General features: G+C 36.3%; 3 protein-coding genes across 3 annotated transcripts; all 3 read right to left on the bottom strand.

The window, feature by feature from the left end:
* Positions 1–482: 482 nt before the first annotated feature.
* Positions 483–4,841, bottom strand: BRETT_002667 (uncharacterized protein; the record flags this gene model as incomplete). The annotated part of the gene is made up of 1 exon (XM_041281189.1): positions 483–4,841. The coding sequence occupies one exon, from the start codon at positions 4,839–4,841 to the stop codon at positions 483–485; it is 4,359 nt and encodes a 1,452-aa protein (XP_041138980.1).
* Positions 4,842–5,164: 323 nt separating this feature from the next.
* On the bottom strand, positions 5,165–7,084 carry BRETT_002666 (uncharacterized protein; the record flags this gene model as incomplete). Its single annotated transcript, XM_041281188.1, has 1 exon — positions 5,165–7,084. The coding sequence occupies one exon, from the start codon at positions 7,082–7,084 to the stop codon at positions 5,165–5,167; it is 1,920 nt and encodes a 639-aa protein (XP_041138979.1).
* A 17,351-nt stretch (positions 7,085–24,435) lies between these two features.
* Positions 24,436–25,191, bottom strand: BRETT_002665 (uncharacterized protein; the record flags this gene model as incomplete). Its single annotated transcript, XM_041281187.1, has 1 exon — positions 24,436–25,191. The coding sequence occupies one exon, from the start codon at positions 25,189–25,191 to the stop codon at positions 24,436–24,438; it is 756 nt and encodes a 251-aa protein (XP_041138978.1).
* Positions 25,192–26,256: the final 1,065 nt, after the last annotated feature.

The following is a 26,256-nucleotide window of genomic DNA, read 5'->3' as shown; positions in this document are numbered from 1 at the left end:
CATTAGGAAAGAGAATTTCCAACTATATAAAAAAATTTAGCTCAGTTTTTAACGATGTAATGGAATGTTACGTCACTCCAGATGAAATTCAAGCACTGCAGATGGAATTTTGTGAACTAGAAAAAGTATGCAAGTCCGCAGGTCTATCAAATTAATACCAGAGTAAGCACCTATTAAAAAATTTGGCAATAATTGTCTTTGATATGCATTCTCAATGGAACAAGAAAAAAATTTTGACGATCCTATTATTTTTTCATTCCATTGGATTGAGTCGACGGGCGCTAGTGTGCATTATCAAATTTGAAGGTACATCAGTAGTGCAGCCCTAATTTCAGTAGAAGATTCAACATACTCTTTTCTTAGCATCTTTGCCAAGTAGTTGAGGTTCTTCATATTGATTCTACTTTTATCTTTTAACTGTACTTCTCGAGTACAAATTAGATGGATGCTCTATTTTACAAATCTAAATACTGGACGTTTATTTATTTATTTTTCTTTCTTCTTCCACCATTCCCTCTTCTTGCCTTTCTATTTTTCTTTCCATTAGTCTTCTTTCTTCCTCCCGTATTTGAATTTTCATTATTCAATGGTGGAGTATCTTCTTCGTTTTCCTCTTTCTTCTCCAAATTGGCATTTCCGTTATCATCTGTATTTGTTGATAATATTTTATCAGGGTGTTTTGCGTCCAGTCCTATTCCATCTATATGATTTTGTCCCGTAGCAGAGGATTTTTTGTATGCTTGCGTCTTTAATATATTTTCAGCATTGTCTTTCTCTGGATGATCTTTCTGGGTACCTTCTTTTACCTGCTTTTTTTGCACGTCTGCTTTATCCTCGTACAAGTTTGATTGTGTGTCTGATCGTGTATTATCTTGTTCATCATCTTTTCTAGCGTTATGCTCTAAAGCTTCGGTGTTTATGTCAGCATTCACAAGACCATTATCCTCTTTCTCCTGAATGTGCTTTTTAAATTCCGTCTGACCTTCAGTACTTAATATATCCTTTTCCGTATTTCTGGTACTCGTTTCTGAAGTTGTTAAGACCTGACTTAAGTTATTTCCTTCTCCCCGCACCCCGTCCTTTCTATGTTCTGGCGTCTTTTCATCCTTTTCCGTGGCATCCTCCTTGTGCATTTTTTCCTCTTTGATTTCATTTTCCTCCTTATTATGAGCATTTAATGAATTCTTTAGTTCTGCATCTTCATTGACAGGTTTGTGATTTTCATCGCTTGACATAACTTTCTGAGAGCTGTTATCCGAGTAGCTTGATTCATTTGCCTCGTCTTTACTTTCGTCTTTACTTTTAGTTTCAACCATCACTTCCGTACGCACAAATTTTGCTTCCTTTTCTATTTTAGAATTTGTGTCTTCCTTACCTGATACCTTCTCCAATGATTTTTCATCCAATTTTGTTGAAGGCTGATCTACTGACTTCTTAACACTGGAAGAGATACCTATAGCATCGCTTTTTGGTAAATGATCTGGTTGAATAACATGACCATCTTCCTCTGTAATCATTGCATTGACATTTTCCCAAATTATTTGCCCAGAATTACTATACCCAGAAACATCTGCAAGCTTCTCCCGAAAATAGTCTATATCCCGCATAATAACTGCCTTTTCAACGGAATCCTTCAATCTGATACCAGAATATATATCTGTCAGGACATTCTTGTATTTATCAAAAATCTGTGACAAAATATGCGTATACTGGTCCTCGGGAAGATATCGTTGTAAGATTCTGGCTATTGTTAAAGTCTTTGAAACTAATCCCTCCATGTAATAATGAACCTTTTGCATTGGTAGTGGATGTGTCCAATTGATTTGTTGTATATCTGATTTTTCTGCCACAAGTCTGTCCACCATAATCGAAATGAGCTTATTAAATATCTCCGTTCTGTGACTTATAAGCATTTTTTGAACATCATTAAACTTTCCCACTAATGACGAAACTGTGTCTGCTTTGGATAGCCTTTCAAATAGGGACCGAATATGTGGAATAAGCTCAGAGAGAAATCCCAAAAGTTGAGATGTGACAGCCAAGTGTCTTGACGTTATATTCCGAAGTCCAGCAGTTCTAGTCGCTTGTGCACCCAAAACAGACTGATGAATTTTCAGGTTTAGCAATTTCAGAAGCTCTATAATGCAGCCGCAGTCAACATAGTGAAACTGCATCTTAATTATTTCATAATGCTGTAGCATCTCAAGTATACTACCAACAACGTTTGGTACAATAAATGACTCTTCCCCGATTGTAAGTGTTTTTCTGCCCTCAGATGATGCACCATCCGTGTTATTATCATTTTTATCGTCTGCATTTCCAAACTCTAAATTCATTGGACCCATCCAAACATATTCATCAAAGTCATCCTTGCCAGCAGAAACCTCTTGGTTTGTAAGGATCTGTAAATATTTTGGCAATGAGCATTCACGCCATATCTCCTTCTCAACTTTTCCACTTAATATTTTCATACTCGCATGATGATATTGGCTGTAGAACTTTTGAAATTGAACGCGAATTATATCCTGCAAAACAGGATTCACTAGCCTTCCACCGGAGATTAGTTCACATTCCCCCAAGAACATGGTATTAAGAGAGTAAAGTCTCAAGAAATAGTCCAACGTGACACATGAATTTTGCAACTCGCGGGCATTCATTATCTTTGCCATTCGACGCTGAGAAATTTCAATAGCCGACGTAATTGCATCAGTAATATCTAATTGAACAATTGAATCTGGTTGTAATTCATTTGAGGTGTTTCCAACAGTTATGTCACTTATACTATCTAATGCAATCTCGAGAAGAAGTTTCTGATGAATTGTAAGCCTTCTCAATGCCTCAGAAATCTGTGTGTAAATTCCCAAAAGCATATCTTCAAATTCCTTTGGTGTCAAAGCTCTTATCATTGCACCTAAACTATGCCCCCGCTGTAATTTTGATGTAGTAGTCCTCGAATCACCCGAGAGACCGGATATACTAGTACCAGAGTTTCCAATATTTTCCATTTTCTCTGGAGACAGAAATGACCTGATAATTGTCTTCATCTCCGTCAGAAAATGATCCTCGTAAGTCCTGTATGCACTTGTAATTTCACCACAGCGTATTAAGCCTCTGATATATTTCTCAAGTCCATTTTTGAAGTCACTGTCTACTTTTTGATAATTACCCTTAGTCCCGGACGTTTTCTTACGAAATGTGTTACCACCATCATGATTCAAACTTCCTGCCATTCTCTCGGTTACCTCCGTTATTGATGAATTTTCGTAAACCCTTCGAAGATCATCTATCAAATAATCACAGAAAAGTTTTGCAAATGATTTACCTGTATCCGAAATCAGATTTGATAACAATCGTTTCAAAGGAAAAAGTGCTTTTAACGAATCCATATTGATAAGATCATAATTCCAGCTTTTAGTGAGCTCAAAAACAATTTTATTTGTTTTGTCACCTTTAATGAGTGCATAAACAGCTTCCGTTATTTCTAGGACCTTCTCATAGTTTGCATTGAAATATGATGATTCAGCCATATCCGCCTGATGCATAATTGTGCTTAATTGAAGTAGGGATTGCTCTAGTCGTGCAATATTATTTCTTTTTCTAACCATCTGCAAGATATCAATCATTGGGAAAACTTTTTCATCTCCCAGAGAAGATAATTTGTGGTCAATTGTATTCAGCTTCTCTGTGAGTTTATTCGAACTTTCGGAGATCTTCCTCAAATCTCCTAGAGCGCTGAAAAATGATCCAGATGATTTCGATATCTCATGTATCAAATGAATTTCAATGATATCTAAATATGAAGAAAATCTTTCCTGAAGAACATTGTTGTCGACCACGGATTTCTGCTCGCCCTCTCCGTTATAATCGATAGTTTCTTGTAGAATTTTCTTGTTTCCAATAACCTCATTGAAAACACGAGGATCATCCAATCGAAAATCATTCGAAAAAAATATCTCTGGAACTTTCTCAAGTGAATTTGATGTCAACTCGGCACTATCAAGCGCATCCATTCCAAAGGTATCTTCCATTTTTGTATATTTATGTTTTGGATGATTAATATTGTCAGCAAGAAATGTGGCAGTTTCATTTGTTGAACCTCCTGTCATCGTACTTGAGTTTATACTCGAAGTTATTTCTCTCTTCCGAGTTTTAGCATTCTGTGACAGTCCTTTTCTTCTATCTTCTCTGTTTAACTGTGCCATATATGCCTCAAGGGTGGATTTCGTTAGCGTCTTGTGGGATTCAAATTGCTTAAATGAATCGGAAACCGTATTTAAATATGGCTGGAACTGTTGATCCTTAACTTTCGTAATTTTACTTAACTTTATTGCTGGAATATCCCTTGTTGTTGGCCCTCTAATATTTATCTGACTCGGTGAACTCATGGTGGTTAAATATCCTGTAGAGGTCGCCTTCGATCTATACTGCGCATTTTCAATCAATTCATAGATGGAATTTTGCCCAAGTGGAGAAACCGATGTGGCAGAAAGATTGTTTATGCCTAAAGAAACGGAGGAATTGTTATAATTTGATGTACTGATTGTTGGTGTTAACAGTGAAAATGATGCGTCGGATACCTTCCTCGTATGATGAATGTTGGAATTCGTCTTTAAACTTGCAGTTGATCTTGCATCCGTCAAAATAATATCTCCATTCAAGCTAACACTCGGCGAATCAAATGATGATGCCGATCCATAAGCGGAAGGTTCCTCAATTTCAGTACTATTGCCTAATGCAATATCGTTGTTAGCATCATTATGATCGCTTGAAAACGAGATAGGTCGCCCATTTTCCTCAATTGATGGTAAACCTTCAGTGTTCTTAAATTTTGTATCTTCCATTTCAAGTGTGTGTATTTATATATCACCAATTCTTATGCAGGTGATTTGTTTTATTTGCACCATTCGTTCAAGTTTCAACAGAAATGATCGTTTAAAAACCCTCACCGTTCAAAAAGCCTCAGGCTTGTGCATCCGTAGCTTCAAAAAAAAAAAAAATAACATTATTATTATTATTATCTTTTTGAGTTTTCATTCGATTTTGACTAAAATTTTAACTATAATTTTCGTAATATCCCAAATCATCTGGATCCCAACAAAATACATTTTATCATCTATAAATTACAGTATTACTAAAAAAAAAGCTCCTTTATGCTCCTTAACTTTCAATCAGAGTCTTCCAATGTGTTTCGATTCTTGGCATCTGATATAACAGCGTCCCAATCAGCTGTATATATAACCCAAGTTTCTGCTATTCCTATTAACAAAAGGCCAGCGCCATTTCCTATCCACAAACCAGCCAATTGCATCCTCAAGGTGAATCCTAACAAAAGTGCCAACGGTAGTGATATGAGATAGTATCCAACCATATTAATTGTGCCTCCAATCCCCTGTAAGCCAAGAGCTCTTAATATTCCGCTTGCAACACAAGCCCAACCATCAAATACAACAAATAATGACATAAGTGGACATAAGGAAATGATTTTATCCTGAACAGTCGCATCATCTGTAAACAGTTTTGCTATCGGCCTAGAAAAGAGGAATATAACGGTCGAATTTACAAGAGCTGACAGAACTGCGGACGTCATTCCCACGTGAACAGCAACATTAGCTGAAGAAATGTTGCCAGAACCAACAAAGTTAGCAATTCTTGTCGATGAAGCCACGGACAAAGCAAATGGGATCATGTATAAAAGCGAAACCACCGATGAAAGTGCAGATTGTGCTGCAAGTTCGTTAGTGCCGAAATATGATGCAAGAAGCGTCAAGACTTCATAAGCCATAGATTCTGCTAAGAGCATTATAACGCCAGGAAATGCTAGTGCTGACAGTTCAGCCCAATCTGTAAAAGCTTGTCTAGTAAGGCCCTCCCAGCACTGCTTTCCATCAATGAACATCACAAAAAGCACCAAAAAAATAAGCGTGAGCCAATAATTAACAGCTGCCGCAACTGCTGCACCAATGAATCCAAAGCCAAGTACTTTTGAATCTATAAATAGCCAGTTCAGTAGCACGTTCAATGGTGCAGTAATAAAAAGAATAATTGTTCCTGCATCAAAAATGCCTTGGGCTTGAAGAAAACGCTTTCCATCCTCAAAAAGTATATAAGGTGGTGCTCCAAAGATCAAAACACGAAGAAACTGTTCTGTGAGTTGTATAACACGCTCATCTTCAATTATATAACGTAAAAATGGGCCCGTGTTCCACCAAAACAATCCAGCTGGTACAAACAGTAATAGCGAAAAGCATGCACATCTCTGCGTCTGGATTCCGACAAGGGAAAATTGTCCAGCTCCATAAGCCTGTGGGCATAATGTATCAAGTGTAGTGGCCATACCTTCATAGATAGAAAGAATAATTGCAGATATCATCGATGCGAGGGAAACTGCGGCTAGTTCTTGTTTACCTAAATGGCCTGCAAATATAACACATACCAGTGGGAAAGTCTGTTCAAGAATAAAGTTCAATATTAGAGGAAATGAAAATCTGATCAGCTTCTTCGATTCATAAGTTGCCGTTGTTTTCTCATAGTTAAAATCTTCACCACCATCTTCTATTATACTAATGCTAGATTCCCTCCCTGGTGTCGAACCAAAGTTCGCCGAAAAATAATTCGGAAACCCTGATGTAGATATAGTATGGTTATATTCATTTTCCGCATCAACGTCATGGCCTTGCACATGCCAATTTTCTAATATCTGATTGCCACTGTCATTTTCTTCAATTGTCGATGGCAAAGAACGAAAGGTCGAAACAGATTCCGAATCGGTACCAAATATTTCTTCTTCTTCTACTATTGCTGAATTATTGTCACCAATATGATTTTCAAGACTTCTGAATGATCTTACATCCTGCGAATTAGGTGTTCTATACCTGAAAAAAAAGCTCCGATATTTCTTTCCTGGTGCAATAAAAGTCAAAGAAATCTTCCGCCTTCTTGAATTTGTGGATAATCCCTGGATACTAAGTAACGACTTAGATGCAGCTGGAAAACTATTTGCCACATATCCAATGCTTTGTTTTTTGAAGGATGTTTTTCGGGATTTATGTGTGCTTTGTGGACTTTGGTTCCGGAAATCACGCATTTATTGGTGTTTGATAAATGTGACCTGCAGTTAATAGACAATATCCGGAGCTATAAAATACGCATATATTATGTTAAAGCAATAGCCATACTAATAAACTAGGCAATGTATTATTTTCTCCTGACAAGATTAGCCGGTAATAGTAGTTTATTCGTCTTCATTTTTAAATTCTGTCCCGCTCACCAAAGTTTAAGCGGCATCCTACAAAATAAAATTTAAGATATTTCAACACCTGTACACCAACATCACGGTGCTGCGCCGTGTTCAGCGTGAAATTTGCCGAATCATGAAAGTTGCAATTAACGCGGGGAAGAGGCAAATGGGATTCCTTCAGGGTGAATTTAATGCAATCGAATACGGAATTTTTGCCACTAGAAAAAAAGCTTTGTTCCCTGTATTATCTCTTCTTCCTTCTTGATGAAGCTAAGGTTATTTTTCTTTAATTTTCATATACATCATTCCATTGATAACTTTTTTGAGGGAATATAATATTCAGTGCGTCACTGAATATGACTTCTTCATATCAAGTGCCGGATATTCAAAAAAGCAAAACTTATCATCCTTACACCAGATAGTGATGGAAAATATTTTTCCAGTCGATTGCCGCGACTAGTCTAAAAAGTGGAAAAACACTCCCAAAAGTGGATTCGAACAGACGTTCATTACTAGCGAAGTCGAAAATTGTAACAACGAAGAAGAAAAAAAGTAAGATCTGAGCGGAGAAGAACCTCGTCTTTCTGAATTGGTCGATAGACGCGTCGATATTAGTCGAAGCGTTGGGAAAATCGATGAGAGAAAATTGTGCTGGCTTTATCCGGCATTGTTTAATCTTTGAAGAAAATCGAGCAAGCTAACTTATGAGAATTAGGTTGCTAGTTCGATTAAGGGAGCTTGTTACAGTGATCAATTTAGTTTGATCAGCCAGCGCAAGTTGGTTGATAACATTGACAAATGAGTTTTTACGCATTTGGCTTTGGCCGGCATGGTCAAGTCAACGAACGGTGGATCTTGCATCTGACGGCTTTATTCGGCAATGTCAGGTTAACTATAGGTTCCCGGAGCTGGGGTCGAACTGAGCGCAGTGCTCGGGAAGTTCCGACGGGATCCTAAGACTCGGCTGGGAAACGGGAATAGTTACCCCACTAGGCGTAGGTATTACGGGATCAATTATTGACGAATAAAAGATCATTGATCATTGTGGCTACAGCAAGTTTCGGAATGTGCAGAATCGCCTGAATCGGTGGCATTATTCGTCTGGGAAAACAAAGGAAAATGGTGGCTGCATTTTCTGATCTGGGAATCGTTGTGCAGGAAATTTACTGTAGTCAGGACAGATATATATAGTAGTGTCTCTGCCCTGAGTGTCTTATGACTGATACTCCGCTTTGAAATATGGATTGATAACGAATTAATGATGGGGTCTACAACAATAGTTGATTTTTGTTAGTGATCTTACGAGACTATATTTGATACAAAGCACTTAAGTATTGACAAGCTTAAGTTATCTGAGGACACGTTATATAGCAGTATATAGATATCACTGGTAATACGACTCGATAAAGGAAAATTTGAGGAAGGCAAATTTATCAAGGGTTATGTGAGTAAAAGTATGTTATGTCACCGGGATTCGGTTAAAATTTCGAATTGACAAAAATTGTTAGCACTAATTGGACTGACATATGTTCCCAAAGGTCGACTCCAAACCTTTTTTTTTTTTTACCTTCCAACCACATTTTATCTCGAAAAGGAAGAAGTAGGTCTGGATTTGCGGAGGGGATTTGCTTTGGGGGCTATAGAATAGAAACTTTATGTTTTACCATTTCCATCGTTTCGTGCCTGAGTTTATTTATACATGGGCTATGTTTCTTATCCTATTATTTTTTATTATGTCGAGGTACAATCATTAATTAACCGGACCGATAAATTGTTTGGGAAAAAGAGTTCGAAAGGTAATCCTCAAATCGGGAGCAACTTTTCCAAGAGATGTGTTTCCCAGAGATGATTTTAAATGATCCCAGAAACCTACCTCAGCATGCCAAAGAATTACATTGTTGATAGCCCAATATTTGGTAATATTAGTAAATGTTGGAATATTGTTTGGAAGTTGCTCATAAGTAGATGCACAGCCTTTACTGCTTTCTTAGGGAAAATAGTTACAATAGATAACGCTTGAACTCCAGGATTTATAAACTCTAGACAAGCTTCACCCACCTTGTAATAGTTTTGTTTAATTGGTTTAAGTGTGACGCCGATTACTTTATGAAGTTTTTGTTATAACTAGTATTGAGTGTTTTTAAGGCTAAAGAAAGGAAAAGTATAAAAGTAAAAAGAACTAAGTAAGAAGGTAAAAGAACAGGATAAAAAGGGGAATGCACATGTTTAAATACCTTGGATCCTTATGAGCGAGGTTTTCTTGGGCATAAACAAGGCAGGGCAGCTTTATGTAGACGCGACTCTCGACGCATCTATTACACACCTGCTTTGATTTATTATTTATTATTTATTATTCATGTTAGCCTTGAAAATAAAAAATAAGAATAAATAATACTTATTTATATGATGATATGATATAATCAACGTTAAAAATGCTTGCTGCTTTCTTTTGAAAATTATTAGTAGGTTTATGAAATAATTATTGTAATGATTGAATGTTAAGACTATAATAAATGGAAAATGTGTCAAAACAATAAAGCTCTCGAACAATGGAATTCAAGTAAGTGAAGATGGTATTGTTATATCATCTGATTAATACGAGAACTACATCTATATAAAGTGAAGATATTCCCTTTTGTCTATCATTATACATACTCTTTATTACATACTACAATAAATATCGAGACACTATATAAATCTGGTTACACTAACTTTAACAAAATGCTTATAAAGAGGTGATGTTTTGCATAGTTCTGCTAAAACTATTCTACGTAACAAATACTTCCTTTTTTCTTGAAAAGTTTAAGGAAGAGAAGCTAATATATATTTTTAAATTGAATTGATCTTAATTTAATATTGATTGTATCACAAGTTGACAGCAGTAGTGTCCAGATTTATATGGTATTTCGATATTTATTGTAGTATGTAATAAAGAGTATATATAGTGATATACGAAAGAATATCTTCATTTTATATAGATGTAGTTCTCGTATTAATCGGATGATATAGCAATACCATTTCCTTACTTGAACTCCATTGTTCGAGAGCATTATTTTGACAGGCACCATTCACTAAACACTCTATGCAGAAGGTTATGATAAATCGAAGTCATTTTTAAATTAATATGTTTGAATCGATTATTAATCACGGTTTTCATGTAAAATCGTAGTAGATTAAAATCCCTCCAAATTTTTAAAACTTTTTATATGGTTTCAACTAAAAAAATTAGAAAGCTTCATAATTATAAATTTAATATATGAATAAGTATGAACTCACTCATATTATTATTTCTTGGAGTATTGTCGCATCACAGCGGTTGACTTTGTCCTCGTGCGAGTCCCTTTTTTTTACCCCAATTCAGCTTGCAATATTATATATACAGTGCTTGCGGTTTAGTAAATATTTTGAAAAAAATATACGTTTAAAAATATAAATAATTTTGTTGTATTAATATAGAATTTTTGTAATTTGTGTTGAGAGTTCTGCTCAGAAAACTTGAACTTAAGGTTGTCCTACCAATAAGGATTTCGAGATTTCTAAAGAAGTTTCTGGTAACTAGGTCAGCAGGATATAGATACAACTTTAGTATTGTGGGCAAATAAAGGCAACCAATATTAAAGATTATGTGTCATGTCGAAAGATGCTAACTGACATCTAGAATGTTCTGATAATAGAAATTAGAGAGAATCGAATGTAAAAAGTAAAAGTAATCGGACTATATAAAGATGGTCCTTGTCGGTGACTTTGAAACTTCTACGTGATGCGTGAATAGGTTTATTGATGATAATGTTAAAGTTAGTGTTACCAGATTTATATATTGTTTCGATATTTATTGTAGTATGTAATAGATAGTATGTATAATGATAGACAAAAGGGAATATCTTCACTTTATATAGATGTGGTTCTCGTATTGATCAGATGATATAACAATACCATCTTCACTTACTTGAACTCCATTGTTCGAGAGCTACATTGTTTTGACATGCCCTCGTAAAGTGAGATGTGATCTTGTCCCTATTGATTTATTACTTTGAGCTCCTTTTCCAATGTATTTTTGTTTAATGATTTAGTCAACATATCTGCTGGATTAAATTCGCCTTTAATGTACATTAATCTGATTTCCCTGTCTAGGACGACTGCGTCTGCCACCTCTAAGTATTTCCTTTTTAAGTATTTCTTTCCTTCATGATGTCCTAGTGTTGTGCACATATTCAAACCAGCCATGTTGTCATTAGCAAGTATTATATATTTTGGAGCGGAGTTGAGGCATTCAAGAACTCGCATAATGCCTAATGAATCAATGTATGCCCTTTCATATACCATGTATTCGACTGTTGCAGTTGACGTTTTTGGTCTTTCTCTGTGCTTGCTTCTCCACTGTATTAAGTTTCCATTTAAGAATACCATGTATCCGTATTGTGGTGCCAATGTAGTAGGATCAGAGTCGAGCGTTGAGTCAGTTATGGCTGTGAGATTCCATTCGTTTGGAGAAGGATAGTCATTGGTTTTTCCTGATTTTTCAACTTCATCATCAGGAATGACTGGCATCAATTCAGTATTGATCGTTTGCTTCTTTCGATATTTCAAGCTAAATTCCTTATTTTGTATTGCATATATCAATACCTTTTCAGCTGTCTTGAGGAGTTTATGATTTGCCTTTGCGTTGAATCTTCCAAGGAATGAGGTTGAATAGGCTAGATCGTATCTAACCAAGGAAGCCATGAACTGAAGTATGCCTACTATTGATTGATACCTTTTTTGTTCTTCTTCGTTTAGTTCATCCTTGTTGTCTTCCATTTCTTGAAGTATCATAATATCCTCTTTGCTTTGGATTGGTTGATTTACCTTCTTTTGCTTGACTTGTATTTTGAAATCATCAGCTATCTTTTGAGTGAAGTCTCGTAATGATATTTGTATTCCGTCTTCATTTATGTCAATGTTCATCCCAAGGAATATACGTGGACATCCAAGATCTTTCATTTTGAATTTCAATTTCAATTTCTTTACCACTTCAGTGTTAGTTTTGTCTGTTCTTCCACATATTAAAAGATCGTCAACATATATTGCGATGATGCAATCGCTTTTGTATGCGATGCATGGTTCATGTGGACACATTGTAAAGCCTTGGGCTTCTAGTGCTCTTCGTAGGGTTTTGTACCATATAAAAGGTGCTTGTTTAAGACCATATAGACCTTTCTGAAGTTTCCATATTTCATCCTTATATTGTTTAACCTCATTCGGTGGTTCAAAGTAAATTATGCTTTCAAGTTTTCCATTTAGGAATGCATTCTTTGCGTCAACCTGTTTTATCTTCCATCCATGTATTGCTGCTAGCGACAGAATCATTCGTAATGAACTATGCTCTATGACCGGTGAGTATATGTCCGTGTAATTTGTTCCTGCTTTCTGTTTAAAACCTTTTGCCACAAGTCTGCATTTAAACCGTTCTTTTCCATTACCTTCATTCTTAACATTGTAAACTAGTCTCCCCGGGATAATGGAGGTAGTGGAAGGAATTGATTTTTTCGAGAGCGATGTGTGTAGACACCATGTTCTTTCATTGCGTCCATTTCATTTTGAATTGCTTCTTCCCATTTACTCCTTTCAGGGCTTTCCAGTAGTTCATTGTAATTCCGGGGAATCTTGTATTTGGTCTTTGTCACAGCAAGATATGCCTCATTCTCCTCTTCAGATTTTGGTGAGAAGTTTTTATCCTGGCATGCATAGGATATGTATGCGGATGGTGACACATCTAGATGTGGTCGTTTCCGTGGAATTACTTGGTCAGAATTTGCCTTCATATTGTTGATGGTCCCCCCTGAAGGTGAATTCTGGGGACCAGGTGGTGGTGAAAGTAAGAGAGTAGGTTTGACCGGAGGTAGTGCTGGATGCGTTTGAGATGGTGGGAGGAGTGGTGGAGCCTTGGACGTTTCCACAGCAGGAGATTTATTTGAGTCATGTTGGAGTGATGGTAGTTGAATTGGTGGTTTAAGAGAGTCATGACTTTGTGGAGGTATTACCATGTTTTGATGATGTGTTTGGGTAAGGGATTGAGAGTGGTCTTCATTAGACGTGGTAGTGGATTGATCAAGATTGTGTGTGGTAGTAGGGTGATAGTCAGTTTGAGTGAGTACTGAGTGATCTTCGTTTGTAGTTTGGGTGGCGTGGTTGTCAGACATTTGTTGTGTGTTATTGTTAGAGTTATTTGTAACAGAGTGATCGACCGTGGAGTTGGTGGTATTTGTAGAGTGGTCTCCTTCGGTGATTTGATTAACTGGGCTTTGATAGTACACGTTGTCCACATGGTAGTGAATATGAGCAGCTCGTAATTTTTTGAGGTGAGCATAGTAGTTGGCCTGTATCCCCTGTGATGGGTGTATAGTGTGGGTCTGAGCGTGTCTACTGCGCAATGATGTGTTGTGATGGGATCTATTGTGGGGGTTGGTGACGATTACTTGTTGTCGTGGGCGACGCGAGATTGCGGTGCTTGGTGGAGCTGGTGATGTTGGAGTCGGTGCTGGAGGAGGCGACGAGGGAGATGGTGGTGCAGGGGTTTGTGGAGTGGGTAGGGGTGGAGGATGGTTTTGGGAGGAGGCGGAGTGAGTGGTATTAGACTCAGTTGTCTGTGTAGGTTGAGATCCTATGTTCCCGACAGGATAGCTGTTTCCAGAGGGTACGATATCGTTATCATCATCCTGATCTGTGTATTCGTCCTGTGTTTTTCCGAGGTTAATGTCAAAGTTCGCTTTTGGTTCTGGAACCTCAGGATCCGTATCGTCCTTGGGATCCATTAGAAGTGGAAATATGTATGGATTCGCTCTGAAGGATGCAGTCTTACTAATTTTTCCTGTTTCGTCTTCGACATACCATGCTATTGTTGCTGTATTATCATATCCAATAAAAGTGGCATTTATGGGATTGTTGAGAGGTCCCTGAGATTGATCATTGTAGACGTATAGTCTGCAACCGAAGGGTAGAAGTGAACGTTGATTGCGTGGATACCCGAATATGAGTTCATAAGGAGTTTTGTGATCTGATTGGTTTGGTGTAATATTGTGGATCATGATAGCATGATGGAAGGCATATGACCAGTATTCAGTAGAGAGTCCGGTGTTTCCCATGAGCCTTTTGACCATAAATTGAATTTGGAAATTTGAGTTTTCAGCAGTTCCGTTTTGGTAGGAGCTGTATCCGGCAGTAGATTGAAGTTGTATTCCTTCGGATTGAAGTAGTTGCCGAATTTTAGAATTCCGGCTATATTCATTATCGGCACGAATATTAATAATTGATTGATTTTTTCTGCTTAATATATTTTTGAAACGCCGAATTAGAAATGACACAGCAGTGAATAGTTGACTTTTCCTTTCAATGAGAAAACCTTCAATGTAATGAGTTGCTGCATCAGTGATTATAACTGCATATCCTCCATTGATAGGTCCTATTGTATCAATGTGTAAAAAATCACCAGGTAAGTTTGGGATAAGGAGTGAGATGTTTGGAACCATGTTTCTTTGGAACTATTTGTAAGCAAGAACAGTTTTTGGTTAATATTGTCTGTTTAATTTCTTTTTCAGTGACATCAGTGGCTTGCGGTAATAATTGTTTTACAATGCCTGGAGACGCGTGAGCCATAGTAACATGAATTCTCATTATTTCATCGTCCAATTTTTCGTTGACGAGTGCAGGGTGTGCATTCGCTGAATTTTCATATACCCAAACACCATTCTTATGTTTGCCGATTATAGTAGGTTCATTTTTTCTTACTTTCGCGGTGTTTTCGAATCCGAGTAATTTATCTTTGTCGATTTTGAAGATGTAGCCTTCCTTTGTTAATTGATTAATTGATATAAGATTTTTAGTGCATGAGGGAACAACATGTACATCTTTTAATTTCAATTTTTCATTGTTGTAATCACCTTTTTCATGAGAGATTGTTGTTCCGTTAGCTGTGTGAATAGTTAACTCACTTGGATGTGTGTTGGTTAGGTTCTCGGAAGATTTGAAGAAATGTTGAGTAGCTCCGGTATCGAAGACCATTTCATTGGTTGTTTCGTTTTGCATCCAGAGCATTACATTCTTACATCGAGATGGGGAATAATTGGAAATTGGGTCACTAGGATCGCTTTCATAAAATAGTGTATGATAGAGATTCTTCATGTCCCTTGGATAAGTATATTTGAAATGACAGTATCTAGCTATATGACCCTGCTTATGGCACACACAGCACACACAGTATTTGGTGCGCATTACTTCTGCTTTCTTCGAGTTTTTGCCATCCTTCTCACCTTTTTGTTTGTCTCTAGCATACATTCCCTCTGCTTCCGCGTCCATTGCTTTCTCGGGCTCTTCTTTTTTCCGTAACTTGAGATTTCCTTCATTCTCTAGGTCAAGTGCCATTTCAACCATATCCCGAGATCTGATATTGTAGAATGTTTCATCGTTTGGGATTAGTCCTAAAATGAATGCCATGTTGATGGATTTCTTTTCATATTGGTATAAGGCTTTTATTGGATTGATTTTATTTCCAATGAGTTCGCAATACCATTCATAGCATTCCACATCATCTGCAAAGTATTTGGAGGTTCTGCTGTTTGTTCTCATCGATAATGTGATGATTGCATTGACGACCGTAGATGGTTTCTTTGAGCACCATTTGTTTTTGAGTCGAAACAATGCGTTGAGGCTGCCATTGTTGTCAGAGTCAATGATTGAGTCTGGCAAAATTTCATTGATGCAGTGTTCTAGACACGCTTTAATCCTGGGTGGACAATTGGCAGGTGTTTCATTGGTTAAAAATTCCTCAGTTGAGAACTTCTTTTCAATACTCTGCATGTTTTCAATGAGCATTCTAATTGCATATGGAATTTGATATACATCCAAAATTTTCCTCTTCACCTTGATGGAGAGGATATCTTTCTTTTCCTCTTCAGTAATATCAGGAATGTCAACAAAATTCATAGTGTTCATTTTTCCTGAGTTCATCATCAAATTCGTTCTTGATGGCCGTGATCTAGCTTTTTCGTTAAGAAGATTCTTTTTTCTTTGATCGAAGTTTGGTCCTTGTGGTTAAGGAAAGATTGGAAATCTGTTAAAGTTAGTGTTACCAGATTTATATATTGTTTCGATATTTATTGTAGTATGTAATAGATAGTATGTATAATGATAGACAAAAGGGAATATCTTCACTTTATATAGATGTGGTTCTCGTATTGATCAGATGATATAACAATACCATCTTCACTTACTTGAACTCCATTATTCGAGAGCTACATTGTTTTGACAGATAAGAAACGAACTAACTAAGGAATTTAGTGATAATAGATCTAAATTATCTTATCAGAAAACCACGACTGATATTAGTTTTGAGACTATAAACGGGCACTACCATCCTTTATAATTAATTTCATATTTTATTTTCGGACTGTCATTAATTTGTAAGCAATTTAGGTGTATGGGTGGCCTTTATCATACCAAATAAAGCCATAAAATTTTCAATGCCTGGAAAGTACGGTAAGCTTCATATAAATGTGGTTTTAATAAAGATATATATATCCTTCTAGTAGCATATTATATATAATTTGAGTAAAATTAAGTTTTGATGGTTTTAAACTATTATTATACTGGATTTAGGGGAAAAAAAACTATCCTTAGGGCTGAAAAAAAATTTTTCTGATCGATTCTCCCGAACTTGCCAATTGGTGCTAACAATATTTGCCTCTGGCGATTTTATTCCAAGATTTGACCAAAATCTGGAGACATATTTTTTTATCATCCAGCAATCACAGTGAACCGTGGCTGGCTATGATAAATTTGCCCTCCTTAAATTTTCCTTTATTGAGTCGTGTTACCAGTGCTATATACTACTATATAACGTGTCCTCAGATAACTTAAGCTCGTCAATATTTAAGTGCTTTTTATCAAGTATAATGTCGTAAAAGATCACCAACAAAAATCTGTTGAGTTATAGAATTCGCGGAGGAATCCGAATAACTCAACAGATTTTGGCTCTAAGAAGGGAGCCTGACCTGTTTCGGCAGTAGCATTACCGCCTTTTGGAGTAGATTGTAAGTTATCCGAAGGGTTAGTTGACATATTAATAGAATACTAGCTTATATTATGATATATAGCGGTGATAGTCTCTAAAGAAAGAGGTAAAATAGTAACAAAATAATAATAGAGTGAGAAAATACAAGGGGTGTTGCTAGACCCCTTATATATTCTTACTCGGGGAGATGCCACATATCCCAAATATGGGCAATGACCCGTTCAATGTAATATAAAAAGTAATAAAGGCAATTCGCATGGCTTTAACACCAGTGAAATACAATAAAAGTAATAAAAGATAAAGTAATCCTTAAATATAATTGGTCCAAGGATGTAAATAAAGAGAAAATTTCTCGAGGTTGTGTGGTTAACAACAATTGTCTTTGCAATATTCCGCTGATGGTAGAATATTCCAACAAAATCAACTATTGTTGTAGACCCCATCATTAATTCGTTATCAATCCATATTTCAAAGCGGAGTATCAGTCATAAGACACTCAGGGCAGAGACACTACTATATATATCTGTCCTGACTACAGTAATTTTTCCTTTGTTATCACAGGTAAAGAATGCCATCGAATCATGTGATTCGGTACATTTTGAAACTTGCTATAATGCTCTTAATTGAACCAGCATTCTAATTCTCATAAGTTAGCTTTACCCAATTTTCATCAAATTTCTGCTCAGTTTTTCCTCGCCGTCAAAACTATCGCGGTCTCATCGTTCTGCTCTACTGTAAATTTTACTTCCAAGCTTATGTTTACAACTAAGTATACTTTTGTTGTATCAGGTATTTTTATTTCAGAACAATATTCGTTCTTGTTATTATATACCTTTACAAGCATACTTAGCTGATCACATATCTTCAACTTCAACAATGACAAATACAAATAGTAGATATATAGATCATAAAAAAAGAAGTAAGAAAACAAAAAAATATATAAAAGCTGTCGATAACGAACCCATAAAGCTTGTGTTGGATAAGTCTAGTCAAATAATTGCTACTTTCATCATCGTCATCGACTTTACAAGATTATATATAGTAATGTCACAATCCTTATGAGTTTTTTGCGACGGAACCTTTTTGATATTTTATGAAAATCCTTGTATTCTTCAAGTTACTCATTTCTAAGAGGGGGGGGGGGGGGGGGGGGTCAACATCACATTCATTTTGTCAGAGTATATAAATCCCGTATGACATTTGTATCTGCTTAATTGCTCACATATCCCTTTGCCGTAACACTACCGAGCGCGCAGATGCCCAAGGTTATGCACGGGATTTGCCATATAATTCGGACTTCTGTTGCATAGAATGACCCCCACAACAAAATATGGTCCTTACGAACACGTTTGCAATCTAGCGAGAACCCAAAGGTCACTCTTGGTGTCAGCTAAAGGTTCACTTCAAGATGGATTTCCTTATATGAATATGTATTGCAAATTACACAATAAAGTCGTCGTCCCTTTTAAGAGACGCGTAGTATATAAAGAAAAAGTAGTGCGTACATACATATAAGAGATATTTTTCCACAGAAGTGGAATAGGTCATTCTCAGCCAAAAGTAGATTAGGGAGAGATTAAGAAATTATTTCTTATATATGTCTGAACATTAATTTGATTCACATATTATAAATCAAATACCAGTTAAACCTTTATGCGCTATTAACATATAAAACATTCTTATAACGCGTAGGTTCCGACACACATTTTTGGGTGAAAATAAATTTATTGCTTCAGTAGTATTTCTCAGAAGATGTTGTAGTACTATTTGTATAATTATCCAAACCCTCATTTAGGTCTCTTTAAAGGATGCCTTGTAGCACAGTTCTGATATGTTATTTTTTCCCCCTTTCCAAAACATCATCACAACCTTTGGGAAAAAAGGGGGTATTTTATTTCATCTTGTAAATTTACAGTATTGTTTAACTACACTTATTGACTAGAAATGAGTTAAAGTTTAGCAAATACATGGCAAAAGGACCCCTTTTTAATTATTTCTTATGATGAATTAAGCCAATATGAGAGTGGATGCAGTGAGAGGGTATTGATTTCCCTGAATTTAGCATAATTGGACATTACTCTCACAAATTTTTTTACATATATATCTGCCGATTATTGCTAAATAATTTGACCATGTTGACGCCTGTAAATCGGATCGGATGGTGAATTTTCGACTATATTTTTTGGACCCAACCGCGCCAGTAAAAATCCGTTAGTTATAGAATTTGCGGAGATATCCGAATAACTCGTATTTGGCTCCACAAAGGGGAGAGCCTGACATGTTTCAGCAGTAGTATTACCGCCTTTTGGCGTAGATTGTAAGTTACCGAAATGTTGGTTGACATATTAATAGAATACTAGCTTATATTATGATATATTGCGGTGATAGTCTCTAAAGAAAGAAGTAAAATAATAATAGAGCGAAAAAATACGAGGGGTGCTGCTAGACCCCTTAAATATTCTTACTCGGGGAAAGGTCACCTATCCGAAATATTGGCGATAACCTCTTCCAAGTAATATAAAAAGTAATAAAGGCAATTTACATGGCTTTAACACCAATGAAATACAATGAAAGTGATAAAAGATAAAGTAATCTTAAATATAATTGGTCCAAGGATGTAAAGAGAAATTTTTTCGAGGTCGTACGGCTTCACAACAAGCCTTTGTAATATTCCGTAGATGGTGAAATATTTTAACAAAATCAGCGTATTTTCAAGCGCTGTTTCTGATGGTGAATCTCTTTGCGCGAAAAAAATGAAATTCGATTTGTGCAGGCCGTTTTGTTGTCAAATTTACTGGGAATTAATTCATGTCTTGTATTAATTGTCATTATGTAAAGCCCTGTTTATTAAGTATTAGATTGATCACATAAAGCATTCGGATAATTTGCTGAGAATGAACTAAGGATGACATTGTAGATGTAATATATAGGACCAAATATATTACACAAATAACAAAGCTTAAGATGTGCTTTACTGCAAGTTATCTATTTCTTGAACTAAGACTCGGATTTGATTAAATTCTGAATATATATCTTTATATTCGATTAAATTTATAAAATAAAAAGTACTTAACAGTCCAGAAAGTTTACGTTATGGTAGTATCCATAATACTCATAGTTAAAACATGAGCAATATAAGTAAAAATTTGTTAATCTATTATTTTTACTAGTTTAACAATTGAGTATGATGCTTGTCACGTATATACTGTTGAAGTTGAAGATATGTGATTATCTAAGTGTGCTTGTAAATGTAGAAAATAACAAGAACGTATTTAGTTCTAAAAAAAATACCTGAAGATAAAAGTATACTTAGTTGTAAACATAAGCTTGAAAGTAAAATTTACAGTAGAGCAGAACGATGAGACCGCGATAGTTTTTGATGGCGAAGAAAAACTGAGCGGAAACTTGATTTTCTGAATTGATCGAAGCGTGGAGAAATCGATAAGAGAAAATCATCATGCTGGCTTTATCCGGCATGGTTCGATCTTTGGACTACAATTGAGCAAGCTTACTTATGAGATTTAGGTTGCTAGTTACAATGATCAATTTGGTTTGATCGGCCAGCGCAAGTTGGTTGATTAAACTAACAAATGCGTTTTTTACGTATTTGGCGTTATTTGCCAGGTTAACTATGTGTTCCCAGAACTGAGGTTGAACAGAGAGCGCAGTGCTCGAGAAGTTCCGACGGGGTCCTAAGACTCGGCTGGGAAACGGGAATAGTTACCCCACTAGGCGTAGGTATTACGGGATCAATTATTGACGAATAAAAGATCATTGATCATTGTGGCTGCAGCAAGTTTCAGAATGTGCAGAATCACCTGATTCGGTGGCATTATTCATCTGGGAAAACAAAGGAAAATGGTGGCTGCATTTTCTGGTCTGGGAATCGTTGTGCAGGAAATTTACTGTAGTCAGGACAGATATATATAGTAAGTAGTGTCTCTGCCCTGAGTGTCTTATGACTGATACTTCGCTTTGAAATAAGGATTGAAAACGAATTAACGAGTTTCTAACGAGTAAACGAATTAACAAGAAAATTAACTGTTTCTACAAGAATTGCTGATTTTTGATACAAAGCACTTAAGTATTGACAATCTTAAGTTATCTGAGGACACGTTATATAGCAGTATATAGATATCACTGGTAACACGACTCAATAAAGGAAAATTTGAGGAGGGTAAATTTATCACATCTGTAAAGTTAAAAAAATAACAAATAAATTTTGTTTTGAAATGCAAATAAAGGTCACAGAGTACACTTAGTTGTGCGTAAACATAAGATTTGGAAGTTATCTAAGCAAGATCGGTGAAAAATGGGCAGGAAGTTATTTTTCGAATTTGTTGAATCACGTGATCGGAATTCCTTAGAATTGAGGGACTCTGGGCTTTAACTGGTAATAGTTTTTTTTTTTCGAAAATGGGGGGCGGGGTGTAAATCAAGTGAACGAATGAACTTCTAAGTGAGCATATGTCACCTTTTACGTAATTAAATCAGTTTTAAGAGTAAAGTTATACGTATTTTATCCAGATTTGTTCGCAATGAGATATATCTATACCATAGAATCATCAAAACAACATCAATTAACTAATATCAAACAAGGCTTTTGTAGGTCTAAAGGTGAGTTCTTAAAATATCAATGTTGTCAATATAGTTTTTTTAAAAGAGACTGTTTATCCTACATTGTTTATCCCCTATATCTTCCATAAGAGGTGTGGGTGGGCTCGAGTTCCATTTAATTTTTGAAAAAAAGGAAACAACTGCAGACACACACCATTAACCACACTTCCACAATTCGGTAAAAATTTGTGGCTAAAAAAAGCGGGTTTAGTGTTGGATTTAAGGGATTCTTAGAAATTCTAACAAGAGCATACGGAATGACATTTATGAAAAAGGGATATCTAAGTTTTGTTAGAATTATACCACGTATCTGTTGAGTTATAGAATTCGCGTCCGAATAAGTCGTATTTTGCTCTACAAAGGGAGCCTGACTTGTTTCGGCAGTAGCATTACCGCCTTTTGAGATAGATTGTGTCAGAGTATATAAATCCCGTGTGGCATTTGTATCTACTTAATTGCTCACATATCTCTGTGCCGTAACTCTACTGAGCGCGCAGATGTTCAAGGTTATGAATGTGATTGACCATATAGTTAAGATATAGAAAAGACTTTTGTTGCTTTGAACGACCCCTATAACAAAATAGGGGGGTCCTTACGAACACGTTTGTAATCCAGCAAGAACCCGAAGGTTACTCTTGGTGTCAGCTAAAGGTTCACTTCACTTCAAGATGTATTTCTTTATATGAATATGTATTGCCAATTACACAATAAAGTCGTCGTCCCTTTTAAGAGACGCGTAGTATATAAAGAAAAAGTAGTGCGTACATACATATAAGAGATATTTTTCCACAGAAGTGGAATATGTCATTCTCAGCCGAAAGTAGATTAGGGAGAAATTAAGAAATTATTTCCTATATAAATATGTCTGAACATTAATTTGATTCACATATTATAAATCAAATACCGGTTGAACCTTTAAGCGCTATTAACATATAAAACATTATTATACTCATAGGTTCGGACACACAGGACATTGAATGTGGAATTATCAAAGGAGTGATTTTGCAAGTACAAATAAGTTTAGTCAGGAAACTAATGGAGACGCTAAATTATAAAGTCCTGATAGTGAGACACACCCACAACAAAATCTCTCCCCGAATTCAGTACTTACGCTTCACTTCTCCCTTTTCGAGCTAAAATATCCTTGGGTTTGAAGAAATAATTTTGAAAATCAATTATCGTGAACATGCCAGTTAGTGCTAGCAACTTTTTTCAATTGGCGATTTTCATTCCAAGAGTTGATTAAAATCTGGAGACATATTTTTTATCGTCCAGTACTCCCAGTGAATCATGTCGTGTTAAAAACAATGAAAATCTTCAAACTGAATCCACCAGAAAAAGAATCCTCAAAGAAATTTGAAAACTCGAATTTTAACAGACCAATTGACAGAAATTTGTTGAAGTTGGTCGAAGCGTTGGGGAAATCGATGAGAGAAAATCGTGCTGGCTTTATCCGGCATGGTTTGATATTTGAAGAAAATCGAGCAAGCTAACTTATGAGAATTAGGTTGCTAGTTCGATTAAGGGAGCTTGTTACAGTGATCAATTTAGTTTGATCAGCCAGCGCAAGTTGGTTGATAAAATTGACAAATGAGTTTCTACGCATTTGGCTTTGGCCGGCATGGTCAAGTCAACGAACGGTGGATCTTGCATCTGACGGCTTTATTCGGCAATGTCAGGTTAACTATGGGTTCCCGGAGCTGAGGTCGAACTGAGCGCAGTGCTCGGGAAGTTCCGACGGGATCCTAAGACTCGGCCGGGAAACGGGAATAGTTACCCCACTAGGCGTAGGTATTACGGGATCAATTATTGACGAATAAAAGATTATTGATCATTGTTGCTGCAGCAAGTTTCAGAATGTGCAGAGTCACCTGATTCGGAGGCATTGTTCGTCTGGGAAAACAAAGGAAAATGGTGGCTGCATTTTCTGGTCTGGGAATCGTTGTGCAGGAAATTTACTGTAGTCAGGACAGATATATATAGTAGTGTCTCTGCCCTGAGTGTCTTATGACTGATACTTCGCTTTGAAATATGGATTAATAACGAATTAACGAGTTTCTAACGAGTTAACGAATTAACAAGAAAATTAACTGTTTCTACAAGAATTGTTGATTTTTGTTAGTGATCTTACAAGACTATATTTGATACAAAGCACTTAAGTATTGACAAGCTTAAGTTATCTGAGGACACGTTATATAATAGTATATAGCACAGGTAACACGACTCAATAAAGGAAAATTTGAGGAGGGCAAATTTATCACGGGCGTTATCCGTTTTAATATTTCCTTGATAAGATGATTCACCTTCTCTACCTTTGCGTTTGCTCTTGGATGATAGATATGCACTAGTATGTTTCCAATCGAAACCGAAAGCCTTCTTTATCGTTTCAACTATAATACCATTAAAAACGGTAGCATTATCTGAAACAATTTCCTTTGGTGGTTGTAAAATAGAATATATAGTGGATATGAGTTGTAGCACAGGTCTTGCTGATACTGCAGTGGCTGGCAAACCTAAACATAGGCCAGTGGTGTATTCAACCGCGTGTAATACATGTTTGCAGCTTCCGCCCTCCGCAGACTGGTATTGGACCAATGAAATCTAAGTGCCATACTGAAAATGGTTCGACAATTTTCACCGAATCAATGTTCCCTTCAAGATCTTGAAATCGTTTGAATAGGTCACACTTTGTACAGTTTCGTACGGTATCCATTGCTATCAACTTTGCATGGGGATTAAACCAGCCTTTTCCTTGTGTTATGATCTGTATTAGAAGTCTAGGAGATCCATGGAACTTCTCATGTTCAGTCTGACATAATGCAGCAATCTCTTCAACTGAGACAACCTTCAATAATGTATGATTGTCGGGCATGTAGCATAAATTACCATTTCTTAACACAAAATCTTGAGTGATTTCCTTAAGACAACTCGGAAAATTGTGTATTTTCCCCTTCTTCAATGTCCTCTTGATTAATTCAAGATCATTCAATGATATATTCTCGACTCTTCTTATAGGGCGCCTGTTATCTTCGTCGTCTATAAGGGACTGTTCATCGTCTGTGTTGCTTATGGAGTTTCCCTCATCTTCGTCCTCATCATGTAATGCAAAAAGCCCTTTAAGCTCAGGGTCAAGTGATTCAAGATCCTCAACGTTAGGAATTCTTAAGAAAGATGGAGATCCAATATTAACAGGAACAGCAGCCATCTCAAGGAGCTCGTTTTCATTAAGCTCTGGTTGTTTGTCAATGCTATAACAGCTGATAAAATCGCTAATATTCCTTTGGCCCTTCATATGCCTCAATTTGATGTCGTAAGAACTAATAATCTCTGCAAATTTTAAAACTCGAAAACTAAGCTTACAATCTTGGTTGTTCAAACTAAGTAAAGCTTGATGGTCAGTGAATAAGGTCACATCATGCGTTAAGAAAATTATGTTTTGCGTTAATGTTGTAATTATTGCGAGTAATTCTCTTTCCAATGTGGAATAGCGCTGCTGGGTTGGTGAGAAAGATCTGCGGGTAAAAAGCAATAGGGACATATGATCCATTTTCACCTTCTTGTTGCATTAGCACTGCACCTACACCTAACTGAGAGGCGTCACAAAATATGATCAATGGCATTTCAGGATTAGAAATCTGTAATCCTGTGCAACGCTTAAGCAAACTTTTCACAGTTTCAAAAGATGTGATTATTTCACTAGGGGGTGGTATAGCCTTCCTCGCCTTCTTCATCTTGGTCATATGATCATACATTGGTTTCAAAAGAAGAGAACAGTTTGGAATAAAATTTCTCAAGTAATTAATGAAACCCAAAAATGACTCCCATTGTTTGATCGTGTGTGGTGTAGACCAATGATCAAGAGCTTCAACCTTTGTTAGATCGGGGTAGTACTTTCCATCTGAAATAACATAACCAAAAAAATTCACCTTTTCCTGAATAAGTTTAAGCTTCTTCTGTGATATTCTAAGCTGAAACTTGTCCAATAATTGGAAAACTTGCTTAACGACTCTGTGTTGCTCATCAAGAGTAAGGGTAGCAATGATTATGTCATCGATATAATTATCCACATATACGTTTCCTCTTTTTTGTAGATGTCTCAATAGCTTCTTGATAAAGCGAGTGAAAATAGCAGATGAACTTGCGAGTCCAAATGGTAGTCTGGTGAAACGATCGTTTCCAAATGTGGTGCAAACTCCAATTTGATCTCCAGTTGGATCCAAATGAACATGGTAGTATGCCATCTTTAAGTCAATTGTCGTAAAGTAACGAAATGTTGCTAATGACTGGAGTAAACATTGGACTAGCAGTATCGGGAAATTTTGATAAACCAAATGCTCGTTTATGCGACGAAAATCGG

This window comes from Brettanomyces bruxellensis, chromosome 9 (genome assembly GCF_011074885.1).
Source record: "Brettanomyces bruxellensis chromosome 9, complete sequence".
Classification (NCBI taxonomy): Eukaryota; Fungi; Ascomycota; class Pichiomycetes; order Pichiales; family Pichiaceae; genus Brettanomyces; species Brettanomyces bruxellensis.
The sequence above is the reverse complement of the archived record's forward strand: the minus strand, read 5'-3'. Positions and strand labels throughout refer to the sequence as shown.